We start from the raw sequence: 24790 nt of genomic DNA on the forward strand, positions 1-24790 counted from the left end.
TGGATAGCGACTAGCAACAAGAGACGAATTTATGAATTGCATTAAATACTACATTAAATGACCTTCAACTTGTTTGAAAAGTTTATTTTTTTTTTTTTACCCTTGCATGCCCCTATATTTGTGGTACAAGAGTCTCTCACGGAGAGAAAACTTTTGCCCTTTTGAAAAACTCTCGTCTTTTACAAATGAATGTCAATATAAAATTCCCAACTTGAAATATTCAAAACTCTCCCAACTGGCAATCAGTGCATGACATTGTCTAGATCAAGAAAGAGAATAAATGTAAATGAGAGTGCCAATAATATCCCCACTGTTCCCCTATACCATGTGAACATCATCTAAATTCTAAACTCATCTGTCAAGGGAATTCGTAGGTAACATTGATAGAGTACCAACCACAACCATTGATGAGAAAACTTGGTCTTGTTCATCTTTTAATGACTTTTCAGTGACATTGATAGAGTACCAACCAAAACCAACAAAAGTCATGCCGGCCATCTTAAGCCTCCATTTTGGGCTTCAGCTGTAGAGGCTCAGGCTTGACTTAGGGGGGGAAACTGATTTAACCTCTACAGTCTACTACTGTCCACCGTAAAGTTATCCAATTTAAAGGCACTTTTCTTCTTCTCACCACATGGTTGCACAGTTAGCATCAAAACCTTTTAGACTCTCATCGCTCATATTAGCTGCCATTCATGTGCTCAAGTTTATGCGGAAATGTGTAATACAATGGAGAGGAATAAGCTTTAAAAGAGAATGAAATTTCAGAGCAAATTTCAGGTCATATTGATATCAGTCTACATTTTCACCTATCCAACAAGTATGATAGCCAAATCAGCAATCCACATGGAAGGAAACGGGGGTTGAGTTTTTATCTCATTGGCAGACTGCTGGGCGATTAGGTTGTAGCGTAAGTTCAACAAAGGTTGATGGTTTGACCCCTAGCCCCACTTTCTTAATAATAGTGGTTGTCAGTAATTGTAATATTAGAATAAATATGGGTCTACACGGGTCCCTTGTTTGGCCCCTAAGTGGGTCTTACTTGACCTAGTCGCCTTGGTATTGGCACCAAAAAAACAGGAAAGTAACCGTGATTCATGTGAAGAGGTCACATACAAGCGAAAGTGCTAGATAGCATAACTAGAAACACTATTATAGGTATCAATATTGTATCGATCATATTGGCTGATACATATTAGTGTTGCTGGGATTTAATATTGATATGATACCGATACTATAGCAATGGTATCAATACAAGGGAAGGTAAAAGGTTCAGAAAAAAAACAAGGTATAGGTATTTTGAGGGGCAAAACGTACTAATACGTCCAATCAATATCAATATTCATATCAACGTCGTTCTTGGCCTATACTATTACCTAACACCTTGCATTCAAATATGGTATGATTTAAAATTAATTCTAACTTAAAAATCCTTAATATACAAACATAAATCAGTAAAATAACCAATGATACCAAAGATTTGCTCTTACTTAAAAAGGACAATTTTGTCCCACTCCAACCATGCTCCAAAGGGGAAACGGGAAGAAGCCAAGAGGCACCATTTGAATATTTTGGAAGACAATCTTACTTTAGGCCCTACATTGATCTTGGACCATAAAATGGCAACATCAAAGAAGATCCAAGAATGATGTAAGGTATTTGGATAACTTGGATCAATGCAACTTTTCTGTTCCATACTTTTTTATTTCTTTTTGGGTAAATCCTTATCTTTACGATAGGAGTAGAACAATTTTATCCCTTTCTATTCCCATATGAATCATTGAATCCCACGAAGTAAGATTTATACATGCTATGAACAGCTTAAAAGATTCCAATCCAACAAATAATCATTTTCTTTCATATAAATTTTTTTCCTATTTGTTTGCTGGAGTTGTGTGTTACCTCAGATTCTTGCTCTCTACATTTTCTTTTATCTTTTTCTTTTTTTTTTTATTAAACACAACAGTCACATTACATCATCTCTTTGGATCAGACTTCGACTTTGAGTGATCTTTAAAATAGAAGCATCAAGTTGCACCATTAATTTTTATCAATTTTATATTCTTATCACAGCAATTATTTTTTATTTATTTAATTTTTTTTTTCATGATTCTATAACAGATGATACATTGCTTTTTATGTTTGATGAGATGATATAACATTGTTACTTAATATGTTTTATGATAATGTTGTAGGATGTAATATAGGATTAAGTATTCAGCTATTATATTGTGTCTATTTCGATTATGAGGTTTTCTTTTGACAAAGTTATAGTCTATATTTGTTTATTAGATGATGCTATATTTATTGCATGATAAATATTTGTCTGTATTTTTACTCTCAAATTTTTATAAAAAAATCATGTTATCATGTTTAAATGCATATTGTACTAATATTTTCATATATACTTATAGAATATTCATTTAGGTAGGAAAGATATGCATAGCTTAGGTCTCAACTCAATTATAAACTTGAAATAGAATCATCTAGAGAGTAAAGATCCAAGTAACTCACCAACCAAAAAAAAAAAAAATCTCCTTCAGTAGAGGAGTGGCGGACCATATTTTGTTTTGGAGAGAGTATATGCATCAGTGTAAGGCCATGTAAGAAAGGGTGAGAAGAAATACCCACAAGGCAAGCATTTTTCTTGTATAAATTTTGTTTCGACAGAGAGAATCTGAATATGAAAATGGTCTTCAAAGAGACCCCACAGGGCTGAGAAAGAAAACAAAGAAACAAACAGACCCTCCTGCTATGACTGTAGATTCCTGGTCTCTTCCAATCATGTAAATTTGGAAGCTCACCCATGTTAGTATGCTTACACATTCTAAGACGAGAAAGAAAGATACAATTTTTCTGCTTAACACCATTTCGCATGGAACATAAAAATGAGTAAAGGGTATAAATAAAGGCAGGGGAGGCCAGAGGTTTAGAGAGAGAGAGAGAGGACTAAACTTTGCTAATGGTCAAGTACGAGGGCAAGTGGTGGCGTAGGATTCCCCGTAAATCCTGGGTCATGGTAAGTTGAATTTAACGTTACTTCTGATTTCTTGCTGTTTGTTGGTTGCCGTCCTTAGTGGATTCTTCTAGATTACCCTCTTTTTTGAGCCTTTCTGTGAGGAAAGGGGAAAAGGAAATAAGGAACACGTTATATACTAATAATTTTTGGCTAAATGTGGAAAACCAGGAAGCTGTATAAGTTGGGTTCCTTAGTGTTTCTCACAGAGGATAGCAAATTCTTTATATTACTTCTTTTTTAATGATTCAATATGATCGTTGATGTCTTGAAATTGCTTGGTGCAGTTCCGGTACTTGAATTTCGCAGGGTTTCGAAGGACCCAGATGTGCAGAACAAAGTACCGAACTGCACCAAGCTTGTTCAATCCCTCGGCGAAGACCCCTCCCCCTCCCCCTTCCCCTGTTTTGAGAAGCGGGTTCTGTTTGGTTGTTGTGTTTCTATGCTTTTGTTATGTAAGAAGTTAGGGTTATTATAAATGGATTCAGATGGGAACATTTTGGATATTAATTTTTATTTGTTTGAGCTTCCTTTTGATGGTTAGAGACTTTGAATACCTTTTGTTGGTTTTGTTTATAGAATTTTTATGATTAAAGAATATTTCAGAATTAGTGATTGTCATGTACTGCTGAATAAATAAATCTGTAAAATTTAATGAGTAAAATGAGAGCACCTTGGCGCATGGTTAATTATATGTGGAGGTTGCTTGGGTTCCCATTTTTTATATAGTTTCGGATTATTTCTTGTATACTGAGATTATTCTCTTGGAGTTATTCTTTTGTGCTCTTGATATCTGTAGAAGGTAGGATTATTATGAATGAATTCTAATAGAATAGAGGAATTAAGATCTATTTGTTTTAGCTTTTTTCTTGATTTTTGCATTGGTTTTTAATGCCCGTTGTTGGTTTCTTGTTGATTTTAATAGAACTTCGGCGATCAGAAAGCACGAACTTTTAAAATTGCTGTTGTTATGTACTGCTAAAAACTTTATTGGACTAGTAAAATAAGATCACTCATTCCTTCCACAGTGTGTTTATATTTTTAGGTTGCTTGGTTAGCCACTTCACTACATGCTTGTTTCTCCTTCCAAAAGTTAAGACTCTGTTTTGTGTGCTTGTCCAAATGATTGGAAGTATATTCAGTTCTGAATTTTTTTTTTTATTTGAAGATTTATTCTTTTTAATACTATTTGACAGAACTGTTGCAGCTCACTCAGATCGCCTTTTAGAATATTACATAGTACAATTGGATCGAATAAGCTGTTATGGAATGACAGCTCATCCGCTTTGAACCATCAAGTACTGTCTTATTCAATATTTGTTGAATTACTGTTTTACCCAAATGCAATGTAGGCATTGGATTTGGAAATAATAATACCTCCTAACATACTAAAACCACCTGTCACCCTACCGGTTGTGGTATTTAGCTCTTAACTTTTGGTTTATTCCCTGTTATTTTTTAGTGTGTTTTAAATTGTGGCTGTTGATGTATAGAGTTGGAGTAGGGTCATATAATAATGAAGTAGAAGATTAAGAGTAATGCATGCCAGGGGAAATGATCAAGAAATAATGCTTAGACCAAGAAATTGCCAAGCCCAATAGCAACCGAGGCAGAAGCTTCGCCAATTTGGTAGTTGTGGAATTTTTAAGGTTCAATCTTCACATATTGGTCGCATTTTGTTTATCTCATCTGTTCAAGCTTTGTATCTGAGACTCTTACTTACGGTCCTCTCTGAATCTGTCTCTCAATCTCCACCTTCAGCATTCCCTTATGCTGATCCAGAATTAAGTTGACATAAAATTATTTGTTGGGTGGAACAAACAGTACAAGTTGGTACTCATGTTCATTAGAACAGGAATTGTTTCAACCTCTATCTATCCTCAATTTACATTGCATGGCCAGCTTCTCGAAAATTCCATAGTGTGTGTGTGTGTTGAAGCTTCGAACTCGTATTCTTGTGTTTGTGAAAGCTTACCATGGTTTTCTTTTAGCATAAGACATGTGAAATTGGCTCAGAACATGTTATGGACAATGTCTAGGAACTGAATTTTTTTTCAGTTCTTCTTTGAACATTCTTTTTCTGGTGTCCAACTGCCCCCCACCCAACCCAACCCAACCCAACCCAACCCAACCACCCCCCCCCCACAAAAAAATAAAAATAAAAAATCAAGAGATTCCATATCACTTCCAATCAGTGGAAAAAGAAAAATCTTGAAGCTCAACCTTTTCCTTGATTCCTAATTTATATATTTTCATAATTGACTTATGTGAGCACATCTCACATGAATGTGTTTGTTCCTTTGATTTTCTGTGGATCTTTAGATTTTTTTTCCTGCAATATCATCAGGGGGACAATTGTGATAAATCATGAAGCTTTCAATACTTTGAAAGCTATTCTGAGGATATAGGAGAATCATGTCCTACACTGGATTTTATTGCTTTGCTTCCTCTTGAGCTATGCCTACACAAGCATTACGTGAGTTATTTTAGTGCTCTGCATTATGTTTAAGGAAGCTATTTTATGGTTCTCCCATTAATTTTGGTTATTTGTTTGTTTTGATTCTTTCTTACAGAACTAGACCAGAATTCTTGGTTCAGTTCTCCACCTTAACGACAGAAAAAAGGATGGATCAAATTCTATTGAGTCTGACTCATAGTGATAATTTATCAAAGAATGACTCTGGTTATCAAATGATTGAACAACCGGGATCCATTTACTTACGCTACTTAGTTGACTGCTAACTGACACTGCAAAAGTATGCGTGTTAACCTGAGGAAGGCCTTCTATTGTGGCTTTTTCCCAGGCAGCTTACCATTTGATTTCTGACCTTCTGGTTTTGGATATGGATGATAAACTATGTTTTGTCTGCAGTTATGTAAAGCTGCACTTGGCAATTGTTTTGAAATCGAAGAGTGGGGTCCCATTGAATTCTGCATCATGGCTATACTTTGAAGTCAAAGGAAACCTCCTTATGCATACCATTCTGTAAGTTTGATACCTCTATATAGACAAACCTATTATCTTTTGTTTTTTGTACTTCTTTCCTTATCTCATAGCCTTTGTTGGATGCAATTATAATCTAATGATCTCTTAGGAACAAAAACCTTTTGTCTCTCTGCAATTTCGTAACACTGAGGCCTATGTCTGGAGCTTGAAGCCCTATAGAAGTGAGTCAAACTTGGGATCAATTGGCGTATAAAATTTGGTGCAGGCCTAATGCCTCGAAAGAGGGAAAGTGGCTAGGGTGGTCTCTCGGCTGAACAGGAAATGTATAGGGTTTTTTTTTTTTGGGTGGGGGGGGGGGATAAATAAAAGGATTACCAGAAGTGATTGTCAACAATGATTTTAACAGGATTGGAGAATGGATTTACTTCAAGTAGGGTGCATGTAACACATGGAATATTAGGGGAGCAAATATAAATTCTAACTTGATGCTTTTGATCTCTGGATCCAGAGGAAGGAATAAAGTATAGGGTTGCCTCTTGGAGGGGAAGAGTAACTCCTCAATGAACAGCTTTTTGTGCTCTCTCTAATGGTTTTCTCGTATAGAATGGTGGCAGGTTTGCAGCTCAAATGTTGGGAAAAATTATTTAGTCCGAGCCAGTAGCAGGATTCTGTGTGGAACAAAAATCTTGTGGTCAATATATTATTGTTGCAATAAACTTAGGTTGTGGCTGTCCCCTAATTTTCTTGGACTTACGTGTGATTGTTTTTGGAAGCCTTTTGAATATAGCCTAGTCATGGCATTCTTGAGTGGTTTTTAGTTCATATAACTGGTCTAAGGTCACTTGTGATTCATCACCAGAAAACAACAGAATGATCTCTTCAGCTTGTTCCAATCTCTGTGCTATCATTAAATGAATAGTCTAGTTCTTGTTTGTAGCTTCTGCTGTTAGCACGATTTGCTTGAATATAAGTCAGTTCATGACACCAAAAGAATGGCATGATGCTTTCAAGTAAGAATTTGCAGTTTTTTTTTTTTCTTTTGTGGAGGCTGGTTATAGATTTTATATTGATCGGGGACACTTCACCTTGACAGAAGCATTGGTTGCTACCATTCATTGTGTGACTGCTCAAGAATCCCATCTATATCAATGTTGAATCATATAAAAGGTGGTTGTCAGTATACAGATAGATACATTCTGCTAGAACATTTTAGAGGTGGCTTATTCCTTTGCATTAGAGGCTAACCTGTAGCAATCATCTCATGTTTATTGACATTGCATTTATACATGAAGACGTGGATTCTTTGAAAGTATGAATTTTCTCATAGCTACTTTGGCAGAAAAGGATTATTTTTAAACACATAAGAGTCATAATCATAATAAAAGTAATCAACCCTGGATTTTAGTGGGCATTGGCACTTTTAAGTATATATGATATAGCAGGCATTCATTTATCACTTCATTTTTGAACTCAGTTGTTGAATTGCCTTATAAGTCAGAATCATGATCAGAAGTGGTGGCATACACTGATTGGTGGGCACTATTTCAACTCCGTCAATGTTGCTTATTTGTTTTGAAAGAAAGAATTAAATACTATTAAAATGGTGTTAAAAAATGTCGAAAGAATAATAGCACAAAAAGGCGTTATGACATAGCAACTGCGAGTATTTAGGTGATGACAGTATCAACTTTTACAATGATGACCTTTGTTAATAGAATGATAAGAGGTGGACCACACATCAAGATAAGATGAAGCTTTTTATAAACCATTTTAGAAAGAGTTTGTTGCATGGTAATAGGCTCTCTTTTTACATTTTTCTACGATGCATTCACTGTTTAATTTTTCACATTTTGTATTTTTTATTCTTAATGTACATAAATACTTTGAAGTTGCCATGGTGTTTGATAGGCCTCATTTTCCTTGTTTTTCCAGCAATACATGGCACACCTTCTTTCTCATGGACAGCTTGATGGGAGTTGTTAGCCATTGATCAAGCATCACCACTTGCATTGATACGTACGCAGCCAACCATTTAGAAGCTTTTTGAAGTTTTATAGGTACCAATCAAGGAAAGTGAACATATAGAACTAGCAAAGCATTATGAACTCTTTCTTGACAGCAGAAGTTGCCACAATGATAAGTACTTTCAGTTTGTGTTAGAGAGAATCCCAACTGCATTTTACTACTGGACTCCAGTAGTTTTGTATTAGAAGTGGGGTTTCCAGTATTAAAAATCTGTGGATATGGTGTATGTTCAAGAAATGCGAGATAATATTCATTTAAGTGGGGGGGGGGGTCTTGTTTATCCATGCAGGGCTGCAATTTTGTGAACAAAAATTGCATATCTTAAACTGCAATTTACATTTTATGGTAATAAATCGCAATTAATTAAGCTGCTTTTATTGTCACATAGAGCCACAGAAGTGCACTTTGCCTCTTGCTGTATTATGGACTTTCTTATTTGTATGTTTCATGATTTTGGAGGTTGCTTCTCAGCTCAATGAATTGTGTGTCATTTGTGAACACAATAAACAGAATGGAAGGCTATCCCGCTCTATGATTTACAGCATTTTTTTTTTATGAAGGGATTAACAGCATTACTTTGTGGAGCCTCTAGCCCCACCCCCACCCCTTAAAAAAAAACCCTGATCTCCAAGAAAAGAAAGGAAAATGAGTAATGTAAAGGAAATTTTTTGAGAAGGTAACAAGTTGTAAGAAATGGCTTTTCCTATCCCAAAAAACTAACAAATGGATTCAATCCAGAGTAATTGCCTAGGAATTGCCTTTTCTGCTCTGGTGGGGTTTTCATCCTTCCATCAATTTAGGGTTTCTTTATTCAGCAATGGTGGCTTCACAGTTTGGATAGGGAAGGATGTCAATGTAGGATTTTTCTTCCAGAATAGCGAGATAGACCAAAATATGTAAAAAGTTTCTGGGAAAAATAAACTGGAATACAGAATTGAAGTTGTGAGAACACTTTCTATTTTTTGCTGTCAATTTCACCAAATGGATTGGCTATGCTGCTGGGGACTTTTCTATTCAGTCAAGGTAATAGTAGAAATGCAAAAGGGATATTGTACTAATGGCCAATCACTGCTCCCATGCAGGAGCGGTGCCAGGATTGTCTTTCAGGGGAACCCACCAACTGTGGTGTGTGATAGGATTAAGGTTTTCATTGCGATAACATAGCCAACTAATCTTCTTTGTCTGGTTACTATGAGTCACATTACCCATATCCCTTCTTTATGGATTTTTTTATATATTTTTATTCTCTTAAGAAGAAACACCAAGTGACCACCGTTTCTTCTTCCTCCCAACGCCAACCGCCCACCCCATCCACTGCAACCCCTTCCCACCCTCTTCTTTTGGCACACGGCATTCAAGATTTCCAGTTTCAGAAGATAGCATGCAAATTTTGCTTTGGTTTCACTAGTTTATAGCTTCTCATTGTTTTGACTTCTCTTGGTTCATTATGGGCCTGTTTCTTGATTAGTGCTCTGAGGAGAAGAATAGTTGGCAGATAGGATCTGCAGATTTTGATTTTCTTTCATTAACTGATTTCACACTTTCTTAGTAAAGGATAATGAGAGGAAGCGGCAAAAAGATCCCTTTGGGTACAGCCGTACAGGAAATAACCTGAAAGCAGAATTGCATCGTTTTTTCTTCTTCTTGTTCAGGACTGTTTCAACTGGCCTACGACATTTTACTGGTATAATAATGAAAGTTGTCCTTAGCAATGAAAGTTGTCCTTAGCTTACTTGCAGGTGAAATTCTTCAGACCATACCATTATCTTAAAGCAACTCTCGTCTTGACCAAGCATTGCACTATTGCGGTGATTTGCGCTAGGACTGGAGGAGCCTTTGGACCAAGCTACTGAATCACTTAAACATTATTCCAGCAGTCCCTGTAGACCACTTTCTGCGCTATGGGAACTGAATAAGCTGAATCTTCTAAGGAAGATGAGACATCTTCATATACAATAGTTGATCGGTGTTTCTTGTAAGGCCTCCAGGGAGAGCTTAAGGAGGTTGGGTTGGGTTGGGTTGGGTTGGGTTGGGTGGGGTGGAGTTGCGGGGCAAGGGCAAGATGAGGGTGGGTGAGGGCACCGTTGATTGGGTTGGGGAGGGAGAAAAGTGGGGTGGGGCAGGTTGCCTTTTCGTGTTTGAAGAAGACTGGTTAGTGGTTACCAGGTGAAAAAGAAGGATAATATGGGCATTTAAAAGCATCACAAGGAGAGGGAGAAGAGAGTTTAAGTCGAGGGGAGTATCAGTACATATAGGGTGCGTAGGGGAGTGAGAGGCACCAGCACCCGCAACCCCACCCCCACCGCCACCCATCCAATGGGTCAAAGTTTCAAAAACAAACTTAATTCAACCGTAAAAGACTAGTGGGGAAAATTCTAGAAACTTCCAATGACATTTTAATGGAAAGTTAATGACATAGGTGCCTCACCTACAAAAGTGAGATTTGTCAAAATGGAAATGTTTGTGAGATGGAGATTTATGATAAGATGTTCGGGTAAAAAAAAGCCCATGTGGGTGTCCCTGCCTTGCCATGTCCTTACTGGTAAGGCTGAACTGTTGATACAGCAGGAGATTGAAAAAACTTAAAGCAAATAAAATAGGTTATGAAAAGATCAGATCTCATAACAAGTACCAGTAACCACGGATTAGCAATGTGAGATCAACTGTTTTTCATTTTTCTTTGGATAATCAACTATCTATTTTAACAAAGAGAAAAAGAAAATCTATTTCATCCAACAAGAACTATATAAATTGAAGTTCATTACACATGAACATCAGGTATACTTCTATTGCATCCAACAAGCAATGCAGAATCGGTCATTCCAGTCAGACTGCCAATACTTCTACCAAAAAAAAAGAGAAAGAGACTGCCACTATGTAAAAGCGTCAAGGGATGCAAACCATCTTTCTTACAGGAGAAAATGTGGGAGCCTGCTCAACCTCTACTCAGTGGGATACAAAACATGAAGCAGCCTGATTAATGGTGGCCACAGCCCGTAACCTGCAATTTTCAAAAGAAATAATTACTCTATGATGTCAAAATTGAATGTGATTAAAACCTTTTAGAAGACCACAAAAGAGGAGCTAGAATACTCGATGCATCCACTTTATGTCCACAAGATAAACTTAACCAGAAAAAAAAATGAACATACAGGTGCCTTTGCCTACTATGTGCTGACTTGTAGTTCTTTCTTAAGTGGGTGAAGTTTATGAAAGTGTAAAAAAAAATATGACTCTTGGATGACAAACTAAATGCTTAGGACTTCCACACCTGTATAGTAAGTATTTCATGGCTCCTTTACAATGAAGCATTTGAAATACCAACACCTTGACCACCATTCCCCCCACCCCTTCTTTTTTGGGTAATCTGAATTCTGATCAACATAAATCAAGAGCTAGAAATGCAGGTCTCTGTTCTTGGAAACTAAAGGAAGATAAGTTTTATGAAGTAATAAATGGTACGGTACATAACTTCTATATTGTAGGGACAATCAAGCCTAGAGAGTTAAAACATGTTCTACAAAAATAATCATCCCAGATAACAAAACCACAAATACAATGTAACATTATTGGCAAATGGTATATACCACTCAATCTGCTCATTGTACTACATTCCTTTATCCCGCATGTAGACACTGGCAGAAAAAAGGGAGGTAGGAATTAAGTAGCCAATGTAGACAGGTTTCTGTCCAAGTCCAAAGATGAGCTCCCAAATGATACCAGACGAAATTAAAACATTTCACGAAGAGCATTGGCATATTTAGTCACTACAAGCCACTCTCTCTTTGTTTTCTTCCTTAATTTCAGCTAAAAGGACGATAGAAGGCATTCCATATTTTCAAAAGCTTGGCGGTTTTGGGATGCAAAATGCATCTTATGTTGTTTCTAATCCAAGCAAGCTAAGGACAGGCAGTCTGTATATTCTGTAACCCAGTATGTTTTGAGATAAAGCTTTATGGACATGTTGCTAAATTCCACAAGCAGAATGGTGAACAAAATAGTGCCAAAATGAAACCTAAAAAAATATATGCCATCAATGGCCGAAGTACAGTAATGACAAGATTTAGCCGAGATGTGAAAAGCTCCAGCATATGTGCATGTTTGAAAGAGGGTTTGAGGATAACTTCAACAGACACGCCGCTCATTTCCCCACCACAGGCCCAGTTATGGGGCACAACCTAGAACAAGAACTATGAAGTAGAACCCCAATGAGCCATGGGAAAGTGAACGCAATATTTTTCCTGGACTTCACCAATTGTGCGAGTTGGCAACTTCTATATACTTTGTCTGTATACATATGGGCAGAGGGGTACGCTGCTAGCTTTCCTCGAGCTAGCAGCTCAACCGGGGGGGGGGGGGGAGGGGAGGGGCATGGGGTCATTTCTAAATGGGAGGGAGAGAGATTGACACAGGCTGGGCACCCAGCAGCATGCCCAAGCCTTCTCCCATGCATATGTGAGCCTGCATGTGTGAAAAGAAACATGATTATCCACACCCTTTGCTTTCCTAACAGAACTATGACCACAATATGACAAACGAAGAGCACTATTTTTCTTTTCTTTTTTCTTTTTTTTCTTTTTTTTTTTTTTTTTTTTTTTTTTTTGGGGGGGGGGGGTGGGGGGTGTGTGTGGGTGGGACGAAGAGCCCAATATGATACGGAAACAAAAAGCAAGAACTTGACAACATACCCTTCATTTCGAGATCTATTCTGCCCTCCTCTTGTTCTTTTGGTGAGAGTGTTTCACAGCAACTGTAGTGGCAACTGTGCCCTGGGAACTGCCTCCCACAGCAGAAGGCTGTGACAGCGAAACTTCATTTTGGACTACAACTGCACCTTGGGAACTGCCACTAACAATCCCAGCATAAGGCTGTTCGAATGGGAGTTCATTATGTACTTGGTTGGGATGTGACTGATCAGCCTGAGGAACAGGGAAAGATGTCACAGAACCACCAGTAGTTGTTTCACTTACAAGTTCCCACTTTGGTTTTTTGATTTCACGGCCATGTGGCTCTGAATTTGGGACTGGGACAGCACCTTGTTGTCCTTGACATGTTCTAGCATTTGCAGGCATTGGAAACTCATCAGTTCCTGGGAGGACTCCAACTTCTCTCCTTATACTTGTAGAGGTGCCAGAATCCTTGATATTATGCACTGCAGCATAAAGTTTACCTTTAGATTTGATGATCTCAGGAAGGCATGTTCCTGAGTTGGGTTCACCTACAAAAAAATTAAGAAATTAACTCCATGACAATAGGCAAGTGTAGATTCACTTATAAATGGATATAATGTGTGCGGGGTGTGTGTGTGCAGGTGTGTGTGTGTGTGTGTGTGTGTGTGTGTGTGTGGTGTGTGTGTGTGTGGTGAGAGAGAGAGAGAGAGAGAGAGAGAGAGAGAGAGAGATGCTTTCAACGAATTAGGTACTGCATGCATCTGAACAAAAAGAAGGTACCTAAAATTGACTGGATAACAGCACGAGCAGCCAATTGTTCAGCCTCTTTCTTATTTCGGCCTGCACTACCAGTATAAAGTTTACCATTGAAAGAAAGGGAAGAAAAAAACGTTGGAAGCAGTCCTTTTGATTGAATAGTCTCATATGAAGACTTCTCAATGTTCATCTTAAGTGCATACTCGTTCAGAATAGATTTGCAAAATGTTGTATCCTGCAACAAATAAACAAAAAATTTAGATAGCAAGCACAATGTCAAAGATCGAAAAAATTAAAAAAAATTAAAAAAAAAATCTCTATTTTAAAAGAATACCTTGATAGGGAGAAAGAACACTGCCAGGCTGTGTAGCGTACACCAGCGCCTCCTATGTCTATCTCTCTCCTCCCTCTTATGAAATGACATATCTACCCCCTATTGTGGGAGGAGAGAGATAGACACATGGAGGCATTAATGCTACACAGCCGGATAGGAAGGTTATTAGCATCATTCATCAGAATCACAGAATGACAGAAAGATTATTAGCATTTTAACCATTCAGAAGATCATCAATCTTCTAATCATACTAATCCACTCCAGTGTAATTATTTGAAACAGTAATAAGCAAAACAAATTTTGAAAAACAATCTAATTTACAACATATTAAAGATTTGAGCGCAGATTCAACTTTATAATGCCATTGTTCTTGATGATCAGAAAAAGGAAATGGGGAAGTCCTTAATAATCAACTCAACAATGCTTATCCCAAGATAATCAACTAAACAAAGCCACAAACAGAGAGAATTTTAAAAGGCATTTAATTCCAACTTTAATTTGAAATATCTACCAAGATTGCTCCCACAAAGGTATTTTATTCAAAATTGACTTGTTTCTGGCTATTACAGAGATTTACACACAGGTAAAGTTTTGAATTTTTTTCTTGGTCCTATGAAAGTCCAAAATTGTGAAGTAAATAATAAGGGAAAAAATAAATAAAAAAATATCAACCACAATTATAGGGATGTGTTACACATATCAGCAATAATCTCCAATACATCCACCATTAATAGGGGCAAGGTCCCTGTACTGGTGGACTAGAAACAAATTCCAGGTCTGCATGCTTATCTTTGCCACATGCTCCCCCTGATTCTTGTGTTGAGTTTCAGCCCTAATAGAGTTTGCCAAGTGGAAAAACAAAACATTGAAAATTTAGGAGCTATCCAGCAGCAATTGGAGTACCAGTAGGCATGCATGGACAAACATAGGGACAAATGCCAATACATGGGAAGGTACTAGATTGAATTACGCTATGAAATTAGAGAAGTGGCTAATCCAGAACATATCTTTTCTATTTTAGAGGTCAAAATGGTCACATCATCTTTCCAAGTGGCTAATAGGTGCGCTAGACCAGGTCTTCTTCCTTATCCACCAGACCAAGGGGATTTTTCCTGTGTAGGTCTTGACATTATTCACGACCCTATTACTTTGGTGGGGGGGGGGGGGTGAGGGAGGGATGGAGTATACTTAAGAAGAATTATGTATAGAATCAGTGCTGTCAACAGTTTCAATTTGATATAGACAAAACATATGTAAAAATATTCAAACACAAAATATCTACAAAATGAGAAAATGCAAAAATTCTATATTATCAGATGTAAACTAACAAAGTTTTTACAATACCCCTCCCACACACATTAACATGACAATGCACAAACATAAATTAAACTAAAACACAAGATGACAGGAGACTATCCAAACAAGCCAATGTAAAATCAAATTTTTTAGATTTCGAAGTGATGAACTTTGGTCATAAAATTATTAGGAAGAGTAGCACAACTTTTATTTGAATACTGTGAAGAAATCAAAGGTATTCTTTCAAAAATTCAGGAAGCAAAGAAAAGTCATACGCCATTTGGTACTTTCTTATAGATACTGAAAAACACTTAAAAACATTTTATATAAATTACATGCAAGTCAAACATAAAAATAAAGAGAATGGGGGAGGGGAGGGGAGGGGAGGGGAACCATGGTTATTAGATCAATTCAAAGTTTGAGTCCTGGTTCACAATTTCAATCTCAAGTTTTATAATTTATGCTATAATCTCAGGAGAAAGGAGGAAACCCCCATTTCCCCACTGTGAACGGAGGCCTGGTATTTCATTTTGTTTTGTGTGGGAATCAAATCACAAGATTCCTAGCTGTAAATTATGAAGCTTTGAGAATAGTGTTGAATTGTGTGTGTGTGTGTGCGAGAGAGAGAGAGAGAGAGAGTTAACTATGTGCAATAAATTTTACACTTCTTTAATCTTCCATGAATGATGTACTTGTGGTTGACTATGAGTAATTTAATAAAGTTACTTGGTGTCATTATTACACTGTTTTTTTTTTTTTTTTTTTTGGTAAGGGTTATTACACTATGTTAACTATCATAAACTATCTATAACTGTGTCCACAAAAAATAAATAGAGGGAGAGGGTTCCATGAAAGACAATATGGCCCTTACACCAGCGTGGAGACCAATGGGAATGCACGTGGAAACATCAACAGGGTAGAATTTCTGGGTTTTATGAGGGGTGGGATGGTCATTTCACCCCACTTTGTGTCTAAGTGTAGGAGCCGCACTGCCACTTATGCTTCTTTTTCCCATAAATAAACAAATAAAACCATCTTTGTGATTTATGCATAGAATACATCATCTCATAGTAGTATAATATTTCTTATATATTCTTAACAAATTGTGTTCAGCAAGGCACTCACTTTGCCTTGCTTCTCAAGTGCTAGGGAGCTATGGTGCCTTGCATGTGCCTTTTTTTTTCCCCCGTGAGAGCTCTGCTCCTTTTAAAAAGTTATCTTGGTCCCTTCTGAATTTGTGATAATGAAACAAGTCGTTCAGTTCACAATTTCCCAAACTTTTCCGAAGTATATTTGCCATATCAATCAACAAATATGAATTATAACTCTCCAATGTCCACTTAAAGATAAATCCGAATTCTCTATTGTACACTTAAAAAGGATATGCCATTGCAATGTCAAAATTAAATCTAATCCCCGCTCATGTCTTGGTACTAGCTCAACTGAGCCACAAGAAAAGGGGTTTCTAAATTGATACAACTCAACCAAATTGCCAAACAAATGAACTTGTACAAGTGCAAATCAGGCATTCATATCCGATTCAATAAAAACAAATACACATACTGAACATACCTCACCGAGTAGAGGGCATCCTTCACTCTTTATCTTTTCTAATATACGCTCAAGGGCATATTTTGCAACAGATTGCTCTGCTTCTTTACGATGTGAAAATGTCTCGGATGACACGTATGAAACCCCATCAACCAAAACAGTAGCTCTAAACCTTGGAGCATGTGAGGATCCTTCGTTCAAAGTTTGATATACCGGAAGTGGAATGGCAGATCTCTGGGTGTATTCTTGCAAGCGGTTTTTATGCGATACATGTTCTGGCAAACCTACACAAGCCAAATGAAATTAGATGGGGCTAGTGTCAACCAATAAAAAATTATAGCAGATATTTCTCTACAACTTTTAATAGCATTTGCAGCTAAAGGGTAATGAATCCTGCAATCTTAAATAAGAAACTGTGCAAAAGTAGTATATGCATCTAATATATATTCACATCAATAATTTAATAATACAAACCAAACCTGAAATACAACCTATTTGATGAAAAAAAGCTATTAATTAACGCATATTACTTCAATAGCTTACAAGCACAAGAATTAATGAAAGTCCAAAGCATTCAAACCTCGAAGTGAAGTTGAGCAAGCAACAAATGGTAACAAGCAAAGCGTTTGTTTAAATCATGTGACAGAAAAACATCATCCAAACTGTAAAGAGGTCTAGCAAGCTAAACTTATTGACATGGACAAGAGAATAAATTGGTTGGAGGAAAGAGAAGAGTTGAAAGTGTGGCTTTAAGGTCATTGAAAGGCCTTGAATATAATTGATTCAAAGATGAATTTAAAACAACACCTTGAATTGAATAATTTATTCTATTAAAATTGAATGGCATCAAGTTTTGCATGACGTAGAATTCCAAGAGCCAGTAGAGGCCCAAAATACATCGAACTTCATTTGTCATTTCCAATACAAAATTATATGTATAGTTTAGTAACTGACAGTCTGAAAAGCACATATATCAGAATTGAGTAATACACATACTAATGACCTCAAAAATAATAATGAAGCATATTATGTAATTCCTTTTAATAGATGGTTATCTGGCCTAAAATCAAATGCAAGTCTACTCTGGGAAACCATGGAATTGCTTAATTATAAAATGCATAGGCTTGAACTGCCCAAACTCCCATGGAACTCCTGGTCAGCTTAGTGCATGCAGTGGCTAACTTTCCATGTCAAAGATTCCATGATGTGATTTTGAGTTCAATAACCTTGATTATGGATTTCCTATGGGCCCACCAAACTAATAGAACTAAAATTAAGGGTTCAGAGGAAAATCCGTAATTTCATAAGCAAAAACAACAACAAACTCAGCCTTATCCCAACTCAATGGGGCCGGCTACATGGATCCATAAAAAGAACAAAATACGAACAAGTCCAGACAAAATAGGGGAAGGGAGGGATGAAAAATGACGAGATGAAGAAAGAAAAATAGGGTAGAAGAGAATAAGAGGGAAAGAGGCCCAGCCAACAAAGCAGGAGAAACTCAACTACATAGGTCAGCTACATGGATCCTTGCCCTCCAATAGGCTCTAACCAAGATCATACTTGGGACCAGACCGAGACTATGCATGCCCTTCCTCACCACTTCTCCTATGGTCATTTTAGGTCTGCCCCTAGCTCTTTTAGCTCCATCAATCCGAATCAAATAACACCTTCTTATTGGGGGCATCCTTAGATCTCCTTTGAAAATATCCATACCACCTCCAACGACTTTCACGGAGCTTGTCATTGATTGGGACAACTCCCAAATCAGCTCTAATATACTCATTCCTTGTTCTATCCTTTCGTGTTTCTCCGCACATCCATTTTAACATCTTCATCTCAGCTACACATAGCTTCTCTATATGACAATTCTTAACCACCCAATATTTCGCTCCATACATCATGGCTGGTTGCACAACGGTTCTATAGAATTTTCCATTGAGCTTCTAAAGGGACACGCCGATCACACAACACACTGGACGCACCTCCCCACTACATCCATCCCACTTTGATTCTATGTAAAACATCATCATCTATGTCACCTTCTTTATCTAATAGATCCTTAAAAGTAAGTAAATAGTATCTTGGATATAGCTGGAATTATAATTTTAAGAGAATGACTATTCTGGAAGCCAAAGAAGAGAGGGAATAAACAGGACTAAAGTTTAAAAATAGGGGTTTTGTGTGATTAAGGGAAGTCAGTCCTTGTAAATTTTGGAAACTTGCCTCCTTGCTTTCACTTGAACAAACTCTCTCAATAGATCTCTGTTTGACCTGAAATTTCAGGAGGTAGCTATCCCACAAATCTCTAGATCAACCTCCAACTACTCGATTTGTAACTAGAATGTTGTGGGGCCCATGCCAGCTTGCAAGGAAGAGTAATTGCAGAAATTTTTCCTCACACTATCTATTTTCAATTTTGATAAGTTTCTATTTTTCTTGTTCTCAATCATGTATTAGCAGTATTTAGATTTAGTTTCTATTTCCAGTTCTCAATTTTAGAAAGTAGGAGTTACAATTTTATTTGTTTCCTATTTTGTAAAAGGGGAGGGATTTGTTTGGATTTGGCAGCCTTATGGCTTGCATGTGGGAGGGAGGTTCTTCCCCCATCCGTTTCATAATTAACTTATCTATCATTAATATAAGAAGGGGGACTATTCCCCCCCCCCCCCCAAAAAAAAAAAAAAAAAGCTTCAGCTTGGAAGTCGTGAGATGCAGTGGCGGTGAGAGGCCGTTGGTGAGAAACAGTCCCCTATCCCCTTCTTCTTCTTCTTCTTCTTCTTTCTTTTGTTCTTCAATTGTTATTCTGTCCACCGGTATGTCAGTAGATGTTTTTGAATTTTTTGGTACTTAAAACAACCTTAAGGACCTCCCTTTGGTTGTGTTAACAGGCCCATCCATTGGCCAGTTCTTAAGGTATTGTAATTTCTATATTATGATCATACATTCAGTTTTTGTCACTTCAATCCTGGTCTACTGTAGGTTAGTTAGTGTTGTTCTTGATGCAGATTAATTACCAAAATAGGCTTATTTTATTAGGAATAAGCTTAGGGTTGGGTTCCATACATGTTGGACCTTTGATCCCATGTGTTTTGAGTGTAATAGACCACTTTTATGGGTCTAAAAGGGGGGGTCTAAGATTGAATACGGGATTACTAGTTAGTTTCCATTTTCATTAGTTTCCTTTTTAGTTGGGCTTGATTTGAGTTATATTTGTTTCCTTAGGAGTCAAGTTATTAATTGAGTCAAGTCATTAGTAGTTAGTTTTCTTTTTCAACTAGTTTCTAATTTCAGTTTTTAGTAACTATTGTATTAGGAGAATATTTGGTTTCCTTTTTGAGGAACCTACTATTTTGTAATTCCCTCCCCCATTAACATTATAAATAAAGAAGATGAGGCTCCTAAAAGCCTAGATGATTTTGAAAAACAAATTAATGGTTGCTGCTATTGTCTTCGTCATGGAGATTTGTCTTGTGTTTGATCAAGGCTGAAGGAATTGGTGTTTGATCCAATTGACTCTTCGCGGTGTGAAGCCCAAGAGGTTCCTTTCAAGTGTTTTATTCTTCTCTTTTCAAGCTTTATTATCAAGGTTCTACTACTGCCAAACAAATCAATCTGCTGTGGATTATTGTGGAGGTTATGAAGTTGTTCTTAGATTAAAAGATCCTGAAGCTGAGACTTGGTTAGACCCCTATCCTAGTCTACATTAGTTCTCTTGCAGCCTAGCTCTCCCTACATTACTGGGCCTATGATATTGGTTATGAGTCTTTATTTCAGTTGTTAAGCTGTTTTATTTAAATTAAAAGCCTTTACCTAGTGTAGAGTGTTTCCTTTTAAATGTCCTTTTTTCTTTTAAGTTTCTTATTGGTTATGTAGATTGGTTAGGCAAGTTTCTTACTTAGCTAGGGAGTCCTTTATTTTAAATAGACGGATTGTAGGTTATTTGACCATCCAACGATTTAGTGAATGAAATATGGCATTGCCTCTTTTGCTGCTGAGAAAGTCAGCAGCTGTGAAATTCAGAGAAGAGTGAGAGACTCTTGTGATTAGAGAGATTCTGATCTAGGTCTGTTGATGGGAAATCAAAGATCCCATCCCCTTCTCCATAGCTTGTTTTCCTCTTCTCAAGTAAGTGTTATTTCATCTACTGTTATAGTGATTGCTGAAGTTGATTTAACCTGAGTTTGGAAGGGTTGATCATTAACTTTAATTGTTGTTTATATGCTGCTTATATGGGGATTTAAATCACAGTATAGACCCACCAACTAGAAGTTGGCGCCAGCCCTGTTTGGGCCCTGTTTTGCGAAGTCAACATTGGTGATATTAGGGGTGATATTAGGGATCTGGCCAGCAGATTGTCCTCATCTCTTGGGTTATAAAGGGCCTCCTAGAAGGGTCCTTTGACTAACCTTTTGTGCTCATCTGATCCCTTGATCTACTGATGCAAGAAATCTCCAAAACTTTGGTTACATTTTCAAATTTTCACTGTTGACTCAAATCTGACCGTTAGAACAATGCAGTGTTTTGGGGGATTATTGAGTATAACGGTTTATGAACAGAGGCCAGAACCTGACCTTCAGATAAGGTCGACTTTGACCCTATTGTTGACCTAAATTCTGTTTTAGGGTTTTCTTGAGATCCCATTAAAAGGGATGTGTAATCTGAAGCTAGGGTTCATCCTATATACCCCCCCCCCAATCAAGGCCCAAAGTTTCAAGAAGAAAAGCAACACGATGAAAGAGAAATTTCTCTCTTGCTGATTCCAGTGTTATGTCAAAACAGTGCATAGCTAATAAAGGGCAAATAATGGCAAGAAGAGAGAACTAGAAGAAAGGCCGAGGAAGAAAAAGGAATACCACCCTTGATTCGAGAGAGATCAAAGAAGTTGATGACAATACAAAGGAAAGGAAAGAAGGGCGAAGGCCAGCATTGGCTTCACAACAGCAACTCAAATCAATTCATTCAACATTCAACTCTAATCTGTCATTGGGTGATTGCACTCTTATATAACTCCAAAAACATAAAAATAGCAACTAAAAATAAATAGAAACCGTATTAAACTCGGTAACTAGATAACAAAATCATTCCTTTAAACTAAGTGTGCCCACATTTGCAGACCTAGCCATTAACATGTGGTCTATGACCATAAGGAACAAGTGGACAATGCACACACACAGGAATTAAATATACACACCAAAAGATGTTGATGGCAGATGATATACCAAATGGAAACAGAATACCTGCCCAGACATTCATAGAACTAGATTTTCAGCAAATCACGTAAAAAAATCAAATGTTGGTGTTAGCATAATATGTCATCAAAACATTTCCTCCCATCTCATATTTACAGTTAGTTACGAATGGGCAAAGAATGTCTGCAGAGTCATCATAAATAAAATTTTTAATGGTCAACTTGCTGCCAATCTAAAATATTAGGTCCAAGCTATGAGGATGTATCCTTTATGTCAAAACCACATATAATCTCTTCATATGTTCACTTGAAGACTTGAACCTCACACAACAAAGAAAAAGGGAGAGAGGGGAGAGGGAGAGCAGGGAGAGCAGGGTGAGACGAGGGCGAGGGTGGGGCGAGATGGAAAGAGCAAAGAATGAGAAAAAAAAAAAAAAAAAAAAAAAAATGAGAACAAAAAGAAAGAAATATGACAAGAGGGAAGACAAAATATGCTTCAAGTAAGCATAAGATAATCGATTTCTATTTCAATTCTCAACAGGTAATGCACACAAAAGTGGACCATTCTCCGGTGTCAAAAACAGAATCAAGTCAAAAAAAATAGGAATGCTAATACGTCAGCACTCAATACCATGCAGAGGAGAGAATGAAACGCAAGAGCAAGGGATTTTACTAGCAAAATGACCAAACAAAATTAAAACCAAAACCCGAGAGAGAGAGAGAGAGAGAGAAAGAGAAAGGACCAGGGGGAGACAAATTCTCTATCCTTCACTACCTCAACACACAAAAAAGAAGTGAATTTCTACAGTATTCTCTCTTGATAAAAAGAGAATTATTTTCACAAGAATACGCTTCATACCCCTTCCCTAACGTAAGAAAACAAAATCCAGTGAGAGCTGAAACAGACAATACGATGAATAAATAAGATATATCAAACAAGAGATCAAATATAAGCAAATAAAGAAGATATTCCGTTGAAGGTTCCTCGGTTCACGTTTCTCCCAAATGGAAACCCTTCACAACATCAAACCCAGCCACAAGCGCAAGCTAACCAGACGACACCAAGATCACAAACAACTACATTTCTACTAACGGAAAACCCTTAACAAAATCAAAACCAACCACAAACGTGAGCTAACCAGACGAAACCAAGAGCTCAATTCACTATATTTCATCTAAACATTTCTAGCAGATATGGAAGGGCTCAAATGGTGAGTTGCTCACCTAGTTTCCAGATTGTCGTAATCGCTGATGCTTCTGCCATTTCCCTCTGTTCTTCGGACGCCAAAATTTGACGTTTGAGAAGCAAACTGCTCTAATACGGTCCGCACTCCGCAGTGGCACGCGAAACATATGACCAAATAAACGACTAAGTATTATTTAAAAAAAACAAATGGGAAACGCCAACTCCGTACGCGTACGCGTTCGGAATCCGGATCCTCTCTGACCCTCCAACGCTCCAACCCCTCCGGAGGGGATCCGAAGTGCGGCTCTGGAACGGTGGGGGCCAATATAAGCATGGTTTTTTTCTAGTTATCGCACATACTGCCGATACCGTTATCCTGATATTGTATCCGGTGACCAATGACCGGTGAACGGTGAGCGACAGTGAAGGTCAAACAGTTGAGAGAATCTTGACATATACCCCCAGTTTTCGTTGGATGCTTATTGCCTTCTGTAGAAAATTTTTACGAGATAATATGGTCCCAAAAACTACAGAATTATCATCCGGACGCCAATAAAAGCATGGTTATGGCCTACGAATCAAATACACTGATGAGACCATTATCCCGATTGAAACAGGTCACCAATGACCAATACAAGAACGATGAGCGACAGTTAAGAGAATCTTGACATATACCCCCAGTTTTCGTTGGATGCTTATTGCCTTCTGTAGAAAATTTTTACGAGATAATATGGTCCCAAAAACTACAGAATTGATCACTTTGGAACGTCCATAACAGGATGGTTATGGCCAATACTAATTCAAATCCACTGATTCGACCAATTCAATTCCGATTGAAACAGGGGTCACCAATATTACCAATACAAGAAGGATGTAAATCGGAATTGGTTCATAAATGGTTTATTGGTTCGATTCAAGATGGTATTGGTTTAAACCAAAATCGAATCTGTTAATAATCAATTTTTAATTCATAAACCAGAAAGAAGTTGATTAATAACCCGTTACAAGGTTTATTATCAGTATGGATTAATCACCGCTCATTTCAGCTCATGTGAAGATCAAGCCCATCCTTTGCTAGAAGAATAAGCCTCTCTCTCTCTCTCCTATTTTTTGTCTGACTGATCTTTCTCTAGTCACCCCTGACTGAAAAGGATTTAAATCCCTAACCAGTGCGTCTAGAAAAGGAATTATCTCAAGAAGCCAATAGAACATTTCAGGGGGTGGGAGTAGAGAGAGAGAGAGGAAAGGGGAGCTACCAGAAGTCTAGAGATGAATCATTCCTTTATAAAACTAGATCAATTCAATAAATTTCTAGATTGTGACGAATTGGCAAGTTTAGGCTAAGAGCAAAGTTTTCTTTCATTGGTGGCTGAATTGGATAGTCCAAATGTGACTCCCATCACTCTCTCTCTCTCTCTCTCTCTCTCTCTCTCCTTCCTGTTGTACATGTTCAATGGGCCACAATGTGACCTTAGGAAAACTCAGGCCTTTTCCTATAACAAGAAAAGGAGTTAGCCAGCCAATAATGGAGAAAAAATTGTCTCAATGCTAGCATTCAAATCTAATTTGTGTACCCGCACTTTCTCTCCTCATTAAATTCTCGTATTGGATGAATCGATTTCCTATCCCCTTGTTGGTGGGAAATTGCACTTAGGCATCATCGTAGCAAACCCTCTCCCAAAAACAATATAAGTGAACAAGTTTCTTGGCATTTAAAAAAAAAAAATTTGTTTGCTGAAACATTTTAGATAAGTAAATCTATAGATCCTCTACTCACTGGCCAAGTCTCAACGAACAGTATTATTTTGCACGTCTTGT

At 37.4% G+C, this 24790-nt stretch overlaps 1 protein-coding gene and 1 long non-coding RNA gene across 4 annotated transcripts; one reads left to right on the forward strand and one right to left on the reverse strand.

Annotated features, from left to right (window-relative positions):
- The first annotated feature begins 2634 nt into the window (after window positions 1–2634).
- On the forward strand, window positions 2635–8371 carry LOC122080013. 3 transcript variants are annotated; one of them, XR_006140583.1, is made up of 4 exons: window positions 2635–3019; window positions 5339–5772; window positions 5889–6002; window positions 7896–8371. It is a non-coding gene; the product is annotated as an uncharacterized LOC122080013 (long non-coding RNA). The 3 variants fall into 3 exon arrangements; XR_006140584.1 differs by having other exon boundaries at window positions 5364–5772; XR_006140582.1 differs by lacking the exon at window positions 2635–3019 and having other exon boundaries at window positions 5150–5772.
- Window positions 8372–10642: 2271 nt separating this feature from the next.
- LOC122080012 (double-stranded RNA-binding protein 4-like) lies at window positions 10643–23239 on the reverse strand. Its single transcript, XM_042646860.1, has 5 exons — window positions 23011–23239; window positions 16617–16879; window positions 13439–13649; window positions 12677–13206; window positions 10643–10989 (listed from the first exon to the last, which is right to left on the reverse strand). The coding sequence occupies exons 1-4, from the start codon at window positions 23048–23050 to the stop codon at window positions 12692–12694; spliced, it is 1029 nt and encodes a 342-aa protein (XP_042502794.1). The 5' UTR covers window positions 23051–23239; the 3' UTR covers window positions 10643–10989; window positions 12677–12691.
- Between the last annotated feature and the right edge of the window lie 1551 nt (window positions 23240–24790).

This window comes from Macadamia integrifolia, chromosome 5, assembly GCF_013358625.1.
Source record: "Macadamia integrifolia cultivar HAES 741 chromosome 5, SCU_Mint_v3, whole genome shotgun sequence".
Taxonomy (NCBI): Eukaryota; Viridiplantae; Streptophyta; class Magnoliopsida; order Proteales; family Proteaceae; genus Macadamia; species Macadamia integrifolia.

What these genes read in the sequence shown, in the direction of transcription:
- LOC122080012 (XM_042646860.1), bottom strand. Translation starts at nt 23,050, where the DNA reads ATGGCAGAAGCATCAGCGATTACGACAATCTGGAAACTAG. An exon ending in TACGACAATCTGGAAACTAG is followed by an intron (nt 16,880 to 23,010) that starts GTGAGCAACTCA and finishes TGGCTTGTGTAG; the next exon opens with GTTTGCCAGAACATGTATCG. An exon ending in GATGCCCTCTACTCGGTGAG is followed by an intron (nt 13,650 to 16,616) that starts GTATGTTCAGTA and finishes TATTTGTTGCAG; the next exon opens with GATACAACATTTTGCAAATC.